The sequence below is a fragment of the Callorhinus ursinus genome, unplaced genomic scaffold (genome assembly GCF_003265705.2).
Source record: "Callorhinus ursinus isolate GAN/ISIS: 27379988/994484 unplaced genomic scaffold, GSC_fseal_2.0 scaffold29, whole genome shotgun sequence".
Taxonomy (NCBI): Eukaryota; Metazoa; Chordata; class Mammalia; order Carnivora; family Otariidae; genus Callorhinus; species Callorhinus ursinus.
In genome coordinates this window covers 5,939,904-5,956,253 of record NW_027397091.1, presented here as the reverse complement: position 1 = coordinate 5,956,253, position 16,350 = coordinate 5,939,904, and the positions used below count along the sequence as shown (strand labels likewise).

Here is a 16,350-nt window from a genome sequence, read left to right as displayed (position 1 = left end):
TTTCTCAGAGTCCATCGTCTCTCATGGTTTGTCTCCCCCTTCGATTTCCCCTCCTTCATTTTTCCCTTCCTACTATCTTCTTTTTTTTTAATACATTTTTAAACAAGGAATTAAATTTAAAAGCCTGTATATACATAACCAAAAAACCTTACAGATTACAGAGCCAAAAAGATAACTGTGTTGACTTTCTGAATGGTAGTGTTCCTGGCAGTTTTATTTTTTTCTTTATACTTTTCTGAATTTTCCAAATTTTCTACAATATATACATATTAATTTTTTAATTTTTTTAAAAGATTTTATTTATTTATTTGAGAGGGAGAGAGAGAGTGAGCAAGAATGCAAGAGCAGGGGGAAGGAGAAGAAGACTCCCCGCTGAGCAGGGAGTCCTACACAGGGTTTGATCCCAGGACCCTGAGACCATGACCTGACCTGAAGGCAGACGCTTAACCAGCTGAGCCACCCAGGTGCCCCTCTACATATTGCTTTAAATAGCATAAAAATTTTTCTTTGAAAATAATGGAAAACCACTAGAAACAAAGACTTGTTTATAAACTATTAAAGACAGTTTCTCTGTTTTCAAAGGTTACCTTTTTTCTGTACAAAATTCACTGAAATTTGCTTCTCTTTTCGTCTGGAAATGTGGCTTTATAACAGAACGGAAATGAACTTTAACTGTGTTACTTACCCACAGTTTGAAAATTAAGTGCAACCATTTGGCAACCCGCATTCCAGAAGAGCTGAGGCATGTAGTTAGATGAATCCACACGGGTTCCTTTTGGATATATTCTGCTAAGCTGCATTTTGTTATATCTGGACCATCATGTTAAGTAGTGAATACAATTATAAAAATAATTAACCAATACTATTAACTGAGAGGCCACCTTCTTCCTTTTCCATTGGAAAATGAACTAGCTGTTGATGATCTCATTGGGCTAGTCGATGAAAAAGGTCAAAAACTTCCAGAACACACGGAATAAATAGAAATGTACTATCACCTTTGCAGAGCCTTGTGGGTAAAAACTAATGGGGTAGCGAAAATGACCGAGTCAAAGTCAGTGTGATTTTGTGGAGATTATTAAGGACAGGCTTCATGATGAAGGACACATGAGGAAGCTCAAGCGTGTCTAAGCATGTGAGAGCGTGATATTGTCTTTGGCAGAAAGTTAATGTGAACTGCATGGCTATTTTTGAAATGCTCTCTGCTCATTTTTTAACCTTCTCTGAGAATGCTGTTTGCCAAGACTGTGGTACACTTCATGATGGATAACAAGGTAAATAGAGCATAGAAGGTGCTGACCTTGTTTTGTATTTGAGTTCCTCCTGCCATCAGTTTTCGATCCTGAGAACCATTAGCTCTCAACTACTACGCAGTGATTAAACAATGCTATGTCTTTAAAAGCTGGCCGACTCTTCCTATTACCAAATTTGGCAGAGGTTAGCTAAAGTTGTGAGCTTGGGCAGGGGAACAAGTTACCTCACACTGTGAGTTGGTTTCCCTCCTTAATAGATTGAACAATCCCTACATTCTAGGTCTATTGTGAGGGTTCAAAAAGATAAGACAGCGAATGGACGGTCTACCCAAGAGGCAACACTTAAGAGTGTGACTTTGTGGGGGGAGTTTTACATTTGTTCCCTCTCCTGTTGTGGATGAGTTCTAAGGGTGAGTTTATTTTTATTCTGGGACTTGCTTCATGAAATTGGGCTGCTTGTGGCATTTACTATTTATTACATTCATGAAAAAAATTTAAAGACTTGTTTCATTTTTGATCTATGGATAAAAATTGTAAGGTTTTGTTGTCAGGACTATCAACAAAGCCATTATTGGTAATATATATTTATATTTTTCTTTTTTAAGGTTTTTTATTTTTTTGTAATCTCTATCCCCGATGTGGGGCTGGAACTCATGACCCCGAGATCAAGGGTCACATGCTCCTCTGACTGAGCCAGCCAGGCGTCCTAAAATTTATATTCTTATCATCATCCCAACTATCTTCTGATTGGACACCTATTACATGTAAGGATGTGACATGCCAAGAAAGTTTATATTTACATATATAATATTCTGTCTTACATATAGCCTATCTTACATATGTATACATATGTATACACACACTTTACTCATGTTGTCCCTAACCCAAAAGGTTAGCCATAAAGCTGGTATCACGGTTTCTGTTTTACAGATGAGGAAATTCAGAAAGATTAAGCAAATTGCCACATGAGAAAGGGCTTGATGGTGTGAAAATCACCTTGATTTTTAGCTTCTTTTCCTGAGAGACCAGTGCGAGGCCACCCCCCTCAGCCTCGCCTATGAAACCTGAAACTGTTTCTCACACCCACGTGACAGTGGGAAGCCATTTCATGCATCTTTCTCCTTATTCAAGACAAAAATCAAACAAATGGCATGTGGCTTCAATTGGGTCACTTCAGCGGTCAATCGTCAAATCAAGGATACTCTACAAATTCCACTGGAGACTTCGTCAGTTGCTCGAGGCCTTTGGTTTCCACGAAGGAAGACATTTCAAAACTTTTGTTTCTTTCTGAGTTCATGACAAGAAAAACGGGCGAGAAGTAAAATGTAACGGTATAAATTATAACATGTAAGAAGTAGGCGCGTGTTCAGTGAAGTTAGGGCAATGAATCCCCACCGCAACTTTATAAATGTATTTCTTTCAGTGAACCATTTACGTGTACCCAAAGTTGAATCTTCTAAGAAGCTGTCTCTCCTAATTCTTACCACCTGAGTCAGCTATGCTTATGGCCTTGTATTAGGATGGGGAAATGAATTTTAAGATGTGGTAAATGAAAGCTGTTTTGTTAAAAAGAAAAGGAGCCCTGGGGGAATCTTTTGTTCTAAATCCATTCAGACTGGTGTCTCTGACTCTCTCTTGGATTCTCGCATTGTCGTTCCCTCAGTTTGTATGCGCCCCTTCGGTTCAGATAACTAATGTGACATTAAGATCAGGGTATTTCAAAGCAGAAGAATCCTTGGAAATTTTCCAGCCTGATGGCCTCATTTTCAGATTAGATAAGAGAGGCTTGAGAGATGAATGTGCTAGAGGTCTCAAGAGAATACAGGAGCAACATTTTTAAAGTGGAATCCAAACTTCCCATTAGAATGGAAGAAACAAAACAAAGTTATCTTAGTCTGTAAAGACTAAGAGTCCAACAGCTTCTCTGTCTTCCTCCCAGGTAAAAACCAAAGTGTCACACACAGTACTGAGGCAAGTGTGGTTAGAAAGCTCTCAGGGTTTTGTTTTTTTTTTTTAAATTTATGGTTTTTTTTTGTTTGTTTTAAGATTTTATTTATTTGAGAGAGAGAGAAAGTGTGCGGGCAAATAGGGGGAGGAGCAGAGGGAGAGACTCTCAAGCAGACTCTGGGCTGAGTGTAGAGCTGGATTTGGGGCTCGATCCCAGGACCCTGAGATCATGACCTGAGCTGAAACCAAGAGTCTGATGCTCAACTGAATGAGCCAGCAAGGCACCTCGACAGTTCTCAGTTTTTATTTATGTATTAAAAAAATTTTTTTAAAGATTTTATTTCTTTCTTTCGGAGAGAGAACGAGCAGGAGAGAGAGAGAGCACAAACAGGGGGAGGAGAAGAGGGAGAGGGAGAAGCAAGACGCCCCGCTGAGAGGCAGCCTGACGTGGGGCTCCATCCCAGGACCCCGGGGTCATGACCTGAGCCAAAGGGAGACACTTGGCCCCTACTGAGACACCCAGGTGCCCCCAGCTCTCAGTTTTTAAACAGAGTTATTACCTTTGAGTCATTTCCCCCTCTTTGATGCCCACTTTCCATAATTAAAGCCTCATTTTTCTTCCTAAGTCATTCCTAGACTCTTTTATCCATCTCCTTACCTTTCCCCAATTTAATCAACTCTATAGGAAACCCTTACTTCTCTTCTTTTGGTCCATCAGAAACCTCTTTTCATCTGACTAGTTATTTAAGCAAGACTGCCAATTAAAATTCAGTCCATTTAGTAGGTGCTTTGGTAATGTATGTTGAGTGAAACACAAGGAGAAAAATACTTGTTTGTCAATCTTGGGCCCCTGCTGTTCTTACCAGGTTCTGAAGGATTGTCAATGCATCAGTTCCTTCTCAACTTGGCTACTTGTCTAGGAACTTTTGACTCAGGAATTAGGAAAACTCATTTGACAGCCAATGAAAGTTATAGAAATATAAAAATAGGACGTTTCAAACTGAACAACTTGCAGTAAGATGCATCAGTACTTATAAAAATAAAAAAATGTTGAAATATTTATATATAAACTGTATTGAAAGTTAAATTCCTCATTGTAGAGATCTAGATACTATATACTACAAGGTTAAGGCTCTTTGGACAAAATTATACACTTATACGTAAGCGTATTACGTAGCTTAGATTTTGATGTATTTATAAAACTATGCTTTGTCAGAGCCTGCTATGTTTAAAAATTCAGCCTTTAAGAGCACACTCATAAAAGCCGCTAAAATGTCCCAAGGATTCTCTTCACCCAATAGCATCTTACATTTCATCAAAAAAAGGGCAATTTCATAAAAGGGCTCTTTTCTTTAGGTGGGGGAAAGATGCTATTTTTTTCTTTGCGTCCAGTATTGGATGTGTGTAGTTGGACGAAGGGAGATCAAAAGAGGCTGTGAAGTTAATGTTGTCAAACAGGCTGGACAAACAGAACGCGGCTGAACTGACTGACTGTGTTCTGTTTCTAGTCATTAGGGCTAACCACTTCTCTGGCCGCTCCCCTTCTGGGGGATGGGTAAATAGTTTATTTCAATACTGTCCCTTATCTAATGGAAGGAGCGCATTATGTTGCTGAACAAAAACAACTGTGGAACTCTCAGTTAGCTGTACTCTCGTATCTTTCAGATAACCACGGGTGGCTTGCAGCCCTACTAAGAATTTCGGGGAAACATCGTGGAATACCTTCTCACATGGTTATGATCGTCCACCCAGGTATATATTCAAGACTTTCCAGAAGAGTTCTGTTAAGGGTAATATTCTTTGTTCTAACTACCTTGTATTGAAAGGATACTCATTCTAGGCTACATTAGGGCTTCTTCTCCAGGGAAAACTTACTTTTTGAAATTTCAAATGACTCAAACTTGACCGGCTGAATATAGTTCACCAGGTTAGACATCTCTTCGGTGGCCATGGCCTCGCTCCCCGCAGTCCCCTGGAAGCAGAATTAAAAATAACACTCCCAGAGTCAGCATTACCTTCCCAAGGGTTATTTTCCCCAGGGCAAAGATGCAGGGACCCACGAGAGAGAACATCATCCCTCCTCTTCCAAAAATTATTGCCAATAGAAAGTTCATCACAGGAGAAAATTCGCTCACAAGGTAGGCAAGTGTGGGGTGGTAGGAGGGAGGTTTAGGGACAGGTCCCAGTGTGCCCCCCCCCCCCAGGGCACTGGCCTCCGGAATAAGAATCTCCATTTTACTAAGGTGATTCAATGCACATTACAATCTGAGAAGCCCTGAGCCCTATTTCACCTGCCATAGCATAAATTCCTTAGCTGATGTCTAAGGTTAATACATCAAGAAATCAGGAATTCACTGTACAATATGAAAATTAGTATGTAGGTGACTGCCAGTGAACCAAAAAAAAAAGTTTTTTAAAAAAAAAGTTGCCTTGTGGAAATAGGTTGGGGTGGGTGAACAGCTATTGCTTTTCTTTACAAACATTCATCTCTCCCTGCCTTCTTGGTTCCTGGGTGCCTAGTAGGCAAGCAGTACAGTTCAGGGTAGGGGTCAGTAGCTCAGGTTCTGGAGCCAGATGGCCTAATTTCAAATCCCAAACTCACCACTTAGAAGCTGTGCAATCTTGGGCAAGTTACTTAACTGCTCTGTGCCTCAGTTTTCTTACCCATTAAATTAGAATAAAACCAGTTGCGATAGCATCTAGAGTTTTGGGGATGATTAAATGAGTTAGTTGATGTGAAAGAGCTCAGAAAAGTACCTGGCACATAGTAAAACCTCATGTTACTTTAGCTATGATTAGCTATTACATATCACTCTAATAAAGTTTTTATGCAGTATTGACATGGACAGACCTCTGTAGACTGATCTAATATTTTCTCCCATTCTCAGAAGACAGAATGCATGGAGACATGATTTTTTTTTTAAATTCCTGTAGCAATATTTAAGTTAAATGTTAATTGGGAAATATTCATTTGCAAATGGACCATCCAATTAGTAAGACAATTTTAAATGATCAAGAATCAGTGATAAAAGTTATGTGCAATTGAAGTAATTATCAGGCAGAACTACTTTACCAGGCATATTTAGTTTTCCTCCTGGACATTGACTTGAAATTTAGTGGAGGAACATAGTTAATCAAAACTTGAGACTACATGAAAGGAAGTAAGTACCAGAGGAAGAACATCATGTAAGAATAGTTTATCATTCATTATTTATCCCTGAGACAGATGCTTTCCAATATATTTGAAAGCAGATTCGGTATAAACTTTTGGACCAAGACTCTTGCTACAACAAAGTTTTAAAAATTCCAATTGACCTATCCCAGATTCACTGAGCTGGTGAGGTTCTTTGGGATGTTCGAGCTTACATCAATAAGGATCTCTAGTGGTTCCACAATTACAATAATGGAATGGATGTCACATTTCTGAACATTTCTCCCAAATCCCATGTCTTCTCTGGATTTGGGGCCATTTGACAATCCATTCAATTGCCTCAAAAATTGAAGCAGGTCGTTGGATGTCACGAATTGAATTTTTGAATTCACCCTCCAGATACCCCATTCGATGGAAGGCAGTCTCAGCAGCATTGTTCATTATAGAGAGCTTTGCTCAATGCCATGCTAACTCCTTTAGAGACCCCAGCATGCGTTTTTTAAAATAATTTTTTATTGTTATGTTAATCACCATACATTACACCATTAGTTTTTGATGTAGTGTTCCATGATTCATTGTTTGTGCCTAACACCCGGTGCTCCACGCAGAACGTGCCCTCTTTAATACTCATCACCAGGCTAACCCATCCCCCCACCCCTCTCCCCTCTAGAACCTTCAGTTTGTTTTTCAGAGTCCATCGTCTCTCATGGTTCGTCTCCCCCTCCGACTTACTCCCCTTCATTCTTCCCCTCCTGCTATCTTCTTCTTCTTTTTTTTTCTTAACATATATTGCATTATTTGTTTCAGAAGTACAGATCCGTGATTCATCAGTCTTGTACAATTCACAGCGCTCACCATAGCACATACCCTCCCCAATGTCTATCACCCAGGAGACCCCAGCATGCATTTTCATTTTCCAACAGGATAGCTGAAAGTTTTAAAGTGAACTATGACTCTTTTGACCACTAGATGGCAGAAGGGGACCATGAACTGTATCCAGATGGAGCCTTCTGGGTGGGCAAATTAGGGGAAGCGCTTCTGTGACCCGAAGTCAGTCCCTAGATACCTACCTCATCCATTGAAGATTTTTTACAGTCATCATCATCATCATCGTCATCACTCTCGGTATCAGCTTCCCCTGTCGGATTTTAATAAAAGATCATGAGGTAACAGGTTTGAAGGTTCGAAGCACAGGCTAACAGGCGCATTGCCAAAAATTTCCTTGGATATTGGCCTTTCATGGTTTTAAAATTATTCTTTTGGATATTTAAATTTTATTAATTATATAGAGAATTATCCTGAGATTTTGAATATGGATTTTTTTTCCTCCAAGTTTCGTTTGCGAATACATTTGAAATGCCCACCTTCTATGGAAAATGCTTAACATTTTTATCTGTATGTTTAAAAAAAAATATGGCATCATCTACAGTCAGCTTTCTATGGTACACACATCCTATATTGATGTGTACCTTGTCTTTCAGGATCTGTATGACCCTAAAAGGGATAAACTACCCTGTTCCCGCTTTTCTCTATTTTTCTGAGCCCTGACTCTTCATGCGATGTTTGGTCAGTCAGTGCTCAGTGACTTTGGGGCCACTTTTCCGAGGCCATAGGGGACCTCACAGTGAAGGCCAAGGACAAGAGCTAGGACAGAAAGGGTGGGGCTGTGGCAGCATACCTAACTACACAAAGACTGTAAGCTAACTATTGTATCCTATGACTTGCCCGCAGGCTTCTCTAATGGATGCATTGTCCTCTAAGCAATGCACGTCTCTTAGAAAATGGCTACGTCCCGTTTTAAAGAGCAGGATAAAATGCATGAACCCTTAACACGATGCATGGAAATCTACTTCAGTCAAACATAATTCAGCCTCATCGTTAGCCAATACACAGTCATTTCAATGGATTCTTTTTCCTCTCTGAAGATTTGGTGGTTGATTCTGCTAGTTTAAATATTCATACCAGCATGAGGTATTAAATTCTGCCACAGCTCTGGGCCTCAGTCAGACCCAGTGATTCAGTTATGTAAAAAGACTTTCAAGTAAAATACTACAGAAAGCATTATTTGATTTGACTACTATCTTGCGGCATTCACACGGGGCAATAATAGGACGAGCCCAGTAGATGGCAATATTGGCTCAACAATGAGGCAACTTGCACGTGCAGGGCCCTCCCCCCTCAAACCTTCTGAAAGTTAGCTGCCCCTTTAATCTATATAAGTGACACAGTGTCCACAGCATGTCTTCAAAGAAGCTTATACATATTTTCATTTGGCTGACGAAGTTCAATCAATTACTCAATGACAGCAGTGGGCAAAGTATTCATGAAATATCTTTAGAGGGAAAAGATTTCTGGGACCAACAAATCATTATTTATGGCTTGTTTATTAAAAGAAAGCACATACAGCCACTTTATGATGCTGATATTGTGTTAGTTAATAAGATGAATCCATTATATTTTGGTTAGAAAACATATTTATATAGAGACATGTTCTTTTAGGAAGTTGGCACTCAAGTTTTTTAAATAATCAAATGTGTTGCTCCAAGTTCTTTTAACCAGTTTTTGCTTTTTAATTAGGGGATTCTTTTTATAGAGCAATTTAAAAGTTTCTTTGGCAAAACCATTTACACAATGCTTTACAGGACCTAACAATACACCAATCATTTCAAATAACTCTATCAGGTCATTCTTTGGTGTATGGGGGGAAAGAAAGAACTTGTCTTCCATGACTTTATGAGCAGACCCTGGTTTTTCCCTTATAAGTCTTTGGCGGGGTCTTGGAGGCATCTTAGGATCCTAAAACCTTGCACCATAAAAAAAAAAAAAAAACTACTTTATTCTAGTTCTTTAAGACAAGTGTACTTGACAAAGGGCTGAATCCTGGAAAAGGCACCTGGCCAACAGGGACCATGATAAATTAGTTTTGAAATAAGAACCATTGCATATTTTTCAAGTTACTTGAGTTCCCATTACCGGAGACCATCTACAAACCAAATGGTAAATTAACAGTGCTCATTTTTCAAGAACCTACCTACCTATTTAAATGTCCCAAATTTTCCATTCTAAGAAAGATTGCACAACAGACCATGGGGCTGGCTTAGGAAATCTACCGAATTACTACCGGATTGCGCTTTTTCTTTGTATTAAGCAATAATGTTCACCGCCTGTAAAAATCGTTATTTGTGTTATGCATCCAGTTAATAAGAGGAACAGAACTGATAGGGAGAATGGCACACAGGAAAACAAGTTTCTCCATGCAAAGGAAGACCTGCTTTCCTCCCTGGATTCAAGAGTTTTAAAAATTATGCTAGGTAGCCTCATAACAATATTTCCTCCAAACCTTCAAAAGAACATTCATACTGAGAACACAACTGTTTTTGAGAAGAGATTCAGAATTGCGTAATAGTGTTTGAAATACACATTCAAAAACTATCCCCCCACAAAACCTTTCAAAGAATTGTATAATATCTGCTGATAAGGATTTTTATCTAACCCTTAAAAGATATTGGCCATTGAGATGGAAAAATTTAAAAAAAAAAAAGATAAATCAGTGTCTTGGTCCACCCCCCCATTGCCCTAGAGTTTATATTTTAATTTAAAAAATTATTCTGAAGTCTTTTAATTGACATATGATAGGTATATAGAGAAGTACACATACTTGTACGTGTATAGAGTGTTGAATTTTCACTGACTACGCAGACCTTAATAACTGTTACTGAGATCAAGAAACAAAATAAAACCAGTGTCCAGAGGCCTCCTCGGATCCCCTTCCAGCCACTTCTTCAAGGGTCACCATTTCCTGACTTCTAACTGCATAGGCTCATTCTGCCTGTTTTTGTACTTTATATGAATGGAATCAATATGGCGGATACTTTTTTGTATTTGATTTCTTTTACTCAACATTATGTTTCTGAGATGTAGCCCTATTCTTGTGTGCAAAGATAGATTGGTATTGTTGCATATTATTCCACAGTGTGAATACACTACAACCTCTTTATCTGTTGATGACATTTGATTGGTTTCCAGTTTTTAGCTGTTGTGAGTAGCGTTGTGTTAAGCAATTCCTTACATCTGTCTTGATGACTCGTCTATACACATTTCTGTCCGGTATAAGCCTAGAAGGGGACTCCCTGGGGCAGAGGGTGTGCATATGTTCAGTTTTTGTAAATACTGCCAGTTTTCCAAAGTGATTGTTCCAGTGTCAGTTAAACTTTTCGTTGAAGAACTTCCTAGATTCAAGCTTCAAGCTTCCTCCCCTTATTCACCCTCCAATCAGGAGAGCTTCCTAATGCCCTTTTCAGATTGCCAAGATTCTGATTAAAGCTATAACAGAAATCAGACTAAATGACAAGCAATTCAAAGGAAATGGGGTGACCACTTGGAATCCTTCTCTCATCAACCACAAAAATCTATTTCAACTTAAATCTAAAAGGAAAATTAATGATATTAAGCATCACCTAGGAGCTTTGACAGATAATTCAAGTAACTTTACCTTTTTACATTTTAAAAGAGATCTATAAAATATGGGTAAGTGGAATTGCCCAGAACTCTTCAGCATATCATCAATGAGAATATATCCGGTGATCATCTGGTGCCCAGACCTGAGTGAATGTTAAGGGATCACTGTCCTTGAGAAGCTTAAAATCACGGGGTCAGTTTGAAGATGATTTGGCCAATGTGCTAGACAGCATGGCTCTCCCAAATGACCACGTCCTGGGAATATGTCCTGTGCCCTGTGAATATATAGTGAGAGGGACTTTGCAGATAGATTAAGGAACTGGAGATGGGGGAGATTATCTTGGATTATCCAAAAGAGTCCAGTGTAATGGTGTGAGTTCCTAAAAGCAAAGGACCTTTCTTGGCTGTGGTCAGAGGGCGGTACAATGCCAGAAGTGAGATGGGGAATCGTTGGCTTGACACTGGAGGAAGGAGCCATAAATCAACAAATGTGGGTGGCCTCTGGAAGCTGGAACCAGCAAGGAATAGGATTCCCTAGGGCCTCCAGAAAGGAAAGCCGCCCTGCTGACACCTAGAGTTTAGCCTCGGGAGACCCACGTGGGCCTCCCTACCTACAGAACTGGAGATAATACATATGCATAGTTTTAACAAAGCCACTCAGTTGGTAGCAGAAATAGAAAAACCAGCCCAGTTTTAAAGCGTGTCCAAATAGAAATGTTCAATGTCCTTCTACGTTAAGTCAGCACTTCTGAAACCCATGTGGAACAGGGAACAAGCGTCCCTAACCCCTTACCAGCTCCTGGAGATGAGGACTCGAACACGCTGGAGGAGTCGCTGTACGTGTTGGAAGCTTGTTCTGAGAGCTTCTTTTTGCCACTTCCTTCCGATGACTTGTGCGATTTCTTCTTATTTTTCACCAAAATTTTGTGCATTAAGTCCATGGGGCTTGGAAGAGGAACTCCAGATTCCAGCTAATGGAAAAGAAAAGCGCCTTCTGTAAAAATATCACACTGTTAGGGGCGCCCTGGCCGGCTCTAGTCGGCAGAGGGTGCGATTCAGGATCTCGGGGTGGTGAGTTCGAGCCCCACGTTGGGGGTAGAGATAACTTACAAATAAAATCTTAAAAAAAAAAATAGTGCCCCCTTCTTTCAGCCTCCCTCCCCAAAGTGCCAGGATGGTGTTGGACACCAAGAGCTTCTAGATTATTCATTACTACCTTCAGTAGAGCCCAGTAAACTGTTCTAAGTGTGTCTTGCTGCTTCGCAGTTCTTTCTTTTTTCATATGAAAGGCATATTTTAATTACCGAACTCTTTTTTTCATAACGAAATCCCCATGAATAAGACCATTGGAATGTACTGGGGGACTTGCTAATCCAAAGGTTCAGGAGTTTGCTGTGGACCGTAAATCCAACCATTTTGGTTTAGGACAGATAGGAAGGCCCTGCCTTGGATTTTCAAAGGAGGGAGGCCAGTTAGTGTGGCATCTGTCAGGAAGCGTTGGTAAAGATGAGCAGGAGCTTCCAGGCAAGCATACAGAATCAATCTTTCAGATGCAGTTTAAAAGGAGCAGACTCCCTCTCCCCACTCCCGCCATCCAGAACTCGGGAGCTAAGCTGCACATGTCCTTGGCATCAGCAGGACTGGACTGGTGGCTTCACATTTCCTTGCAGCTCCGAGATTCAAGCCACCCTTATTTGCAAGGCTTATTTCTTGTGTTTCAAGCTTGCATGGCTAATGAGAAAAATCAATTTCCCATGAGAGGGTTGTTAGATATTTTATCAGAGAGCGTGTGTGCAAGTCCCAAGATGGGTTATTTTTAGAAAGTTCAGTGAACTCTCCTACACTGGTCCTTTATTCTTTGCTTGCAAGGAGTCGGGGGATTGGTATGAAGCCATGTACGAATGTGCGGAGACTAGGAAAAAGGGTTCAAGAGGGGAGAGGCTACTTTGAGATATTCCTATTGCTTTCCTTCCCAAAGCAGGGATGCTATCAGGGCAATAGGAGGCCTGAGTTCCATGAACAGGCACATGCAAGGACGTGAGGAGTGGACGCAAGGCCAGATGGGGGTGTCATGGTGCCACCTGCCACGTCCCATTTTGCTGAACCATATCTCTCAAAGGGTGTGATGAGGTTCCTGGTTGGTGATCAGAGCCCCGTCTGCCCAGAATGTCTCCACGGCTGACTGTGATCGGGGGTGGGGGGGGGGGGGGTGGAATTCTGTAGTCCCGACAGTCACATCTGTCAGAGGGGGAAGGAGATGGAGGGTACAGGAGGAGAACAGAGGCATGTCTTTCACCCTCAGCAGGGCACAGTGATGGTTTCCTCCTGGTCAGACTTCATTACCAACCGAACGAATCTTACTGAGGAACACGGAAAGGATGTAAGGAAGTCCCCCGCACCCCCACCCAACCTCAGGGGCATTCCTTCAGGGATAAACCTTGAAACTGCTTACTGGGTATTTTTCCAGTGGTTCCATGAGAAGCGCGTCTCCAAAGATCAGTCGGCAATACTCCGCCATCTTGGCTTGCTGCTTTGGGCTAAGGGGAATGAGAGAAAGAAAGCAAACAAGGAGGCTTATTTAAAGAGTTTGGACAGGATTACTTCTCGTTATTAATTACAGAAAGAGGAGATTCCCTCTCTTACCCTTCAGGATTAGTATTTATCATTCTAACCCCCTTGTTTATTATCCTGACTTCTGTGAATTTGAATACCACATGGCAGATAGACAGTGAAAGCTATTCCTAAAGGCTGGCCTCCGTAGACACAGACGGAGAGTATAGCAGGTCATTTGCCAGTCACTGGATTCTTCAATGTCTCAGAATTATGGGCTCAGTTCCTTTTGTTCAATTTCCTGATTCTAAGTCAAATGCAAGACCTTGGGGGCAGAACTCATCCGTGAGTCCAGGTGAATCCTTGCTTGAGATTTGTCTAACCTGCAGAGAGCTAGGCTGTGGAGGAGTGTTTTTTTTTTTTTTTTGTCTTTAAATTTTTTATTGTTATGTTAATCACCATACATCACATCATTAGTTTTTGATGGAGTGTTCCATGATTCATTGTTTGCGTATAACACCCAGTGCTCCACGCAGAACGTGCCCTCTTTAATACCCATCACCAGGCTAACCCATCCCCCCACCACCCTCAGTTTGTTTTTCAGAGTCCATCGTCTCTCATGGTTTGTCTCCCTATTCGATTTCCCCCCCTTCATTCTTCCCCTGTGGAGGAGTGTTTTTAAGGAGGTGAGAGAGAAGGAGAGGGAGGAAAAGACAGGGGGAGAGAGAGAGAGAGAGAGAGAGAGAATCTTAAAACATAGAAGGGCAGTCAGGCAGAAGTGTGTCCACTTGGGAGGGGATCCTGGAGAAAAGGTAAAAGAAGCAGGCACACTGGGGAAAGGTGTCTGCACCCCTTATGTGCATAATAGGGCAGCAGAGGTGGTGTCAGCCTGACTATGGGCCAGGAGGAATCTGGTCTGATAGACGAAGGCTGGAGCTGTAGGCTTTCTTGAGCTGAGCTCCAGACTCTCAACCACTCTGGATCTGTAAAATGAGGATAATAACTGTTCTTGGAAAAGGACAGAAGGTACCGAGAAGATGAAGTGGAGTAACGGATGCAAATGCCTTTGACCCGTTCAAAGAGTGGGGCAGATGTAAGATGATCCAGGGTTAGGAGGCAGCCTCCACTCAGCTGGGCGACTTGTGCACTTGCTAACACAGAAACAGTCGATGTGAGGGAACACCCGCATCTTTCAATACTCCTGCTTCCTTTGACCTTTGAAAAAGCAATAACATTTTTTTTTCTTATTCTGTAGAACGTTAAATATCATTACAAAGGTATCCAATTCCATTGGGTTTTATGGACTGTGAGTTTGATCTACAGGCTGTCAAACTTGATTTCCAGTAGTTGTCTCTGCCTGCTGTAATGTTAATACATTTTAGCAGAACTGGGATTGTAGTAATAATAAGTAAGTGATCAAAAAAGGCTTCTTTACTATAAATCAAATCAATTATAAAATGTGATTCTTCTTTTCTTTCTCTCTTCTGTAACTATTAAGCCTGGATCATGGACTGTTTTTTTTTCCCCCCTGGGAAGGGGGTGCTCTGGGGATTCAAATCGTATTGCAGTGGTGCACGGGAAAACCACTTTTATATCCTTTTTTAAAGGATATAGCATATAGTTTTTGGGGTCAAGTGAGTTCTCTGGAGTTCAAATGGAAGTCCAAAGCCACTGCTTTGTTGGAACTGCAGGGAGAGGCAAAGAAGAGAATCAAAGAATTTGCAAAGCCCTGCAGAATGACCTCCTAGCTTCTCGCCGTTGTCCTTTCTTGACCTATAGGCGATTTTACTACGTGGCTTACGCAGCCCTCAGAATATTCCTCACCAGGATCAGGGAGAGGGGAAAACTTGCCACCCAGAGGACTGATCCTGAAAAGCATGGGGGTGGTTGTTTAAGGACAAGTCACTAGAAGTTGGGGAGCAAGCAGAGAGGTGGCTGATTTGGCATAGCAGTCTGGGTATCCTCTGTTCAGATGCTGTTGCTCAAAGGATAACTAGCCCAGGGGCTCAACCAAGCCAAACAGCTCTGCGTCCGTAGCTGAGACAAGTCCACCTGTGCTCGGCCAACACGTTCCAGGCTGCACGGGAGAAACTGTCCAAACCCTTCATTTTGCTTTCACAGAATGACACTACTCAGTGTCACAGAGCTTTGCTACTCCAGGTGTGGTCCACAGACCAGTAGCGTCAACATAACACACCTAGACCTGGTCAGAAATGCAGATTCAAGGCCTCCAGTGCAGATTCTGAGTCAGACTCTCTGGAGAAGCCGGGTGCAGGGGTCTTCACAGACCCTCTAGGTGATTTTGATGCATGCTCAAATTTGAGAACTGTTGTGATAGATTAAAATAAGTCAGCAGGTGCTGAAGGAGATGACATTTTTCTTGAGTGTTGCAACTTGGGAACCTCAAGTTCCTTTGACCAGAGACCTGGAGTAAAAAGAGAGAGTTTTACCCTAATGCCCTGCTTTCAGGATTTTTAGGGGAGCCATATTCACACCAGTGGAGGGATTTCGAGGTGATGTTCCAGGTGTCTCTAAGTAGGTGACAGGCAGAGTCCTCTGTCCTTTGTCAGGCTGTCCCCAAACCAGGCCCTAGGAAGGATTTTGCTGGAGCAAAATCTTGCCTGATTCCACTAAAGAATCACCCAGAGCTGTTAATGCTGCAGGTGGTAGGGCCAAGGGCCAGGCCCTGAATCACTGAATTGGGAGAGGAATCCTGAAACCTGTATTTGTAACAAGCTTGCAGGCCGCTCTGATGCGGGTAGTTAGTGGACCACAATGTTTAAATTAACGCTCTGACACTTCATCCAAATTACCTGGGGTCTTAAGAAAATGACACTTCCTAGGCAGCATCAGCGTGGGGCCTGAGATTCTGCATTTCTTTTCTTTCTTTCTTTCTTTCTTTCTTTCTTTCTTTCTTTCTTTCTTTCTTTCTTTCTTTCTTTCTTTCTTTCTTTCTTTTTCTTTCTTTCTTTCTTTCTCTTTCTTTCTTTCTTT

General features: G+C 41.4%; 1 protein-coding gene across 7 annotated transcripts in view; it reads right to left on the bottom strand.

The window, feature by feature from the left end:
* Positions 1-16,350, bottom strand: part of PLCB1 (phospholipase C beta 1) — a 722,355-nt gene that overhangs the window by 135,977 nt on the left and 570,028 nt on the right. For all 7 annotated transcript variants that reach the window (XR_012374115.1, XM_025876536.2, XM_073878364.1 and 4 more), the window contains exons 13-18: positions 13,259-13,343; positions 11,600-11,777; positions 7,419-7,486; positions 5,073-5,169; positions 2,453-2,537; positions 686-810 (exon numbers count right to left, since the gene is read on the bottom strand). Coding sequence is in view for 6 of the 7 variants with exons in the window: in XM_025876536.2 (XP_025732321.1) it covers positions 686-810; positions 2,453-2,537; positions 5,073-5,169; positions 7,419-7,486; positions 11,600-11,777; positions 13,259-13,343 (638 nt within the window). In the remaining variant the exon portion in view is untranslated. The remainder of the gene's footprint in view (positions 1-685; positions 811-2,452; positions 2,538-5,072; positions 5,170-7,418; positions 7,487-11,599; positions 11,778-13,258; positions 13,344-16,350) is intronic.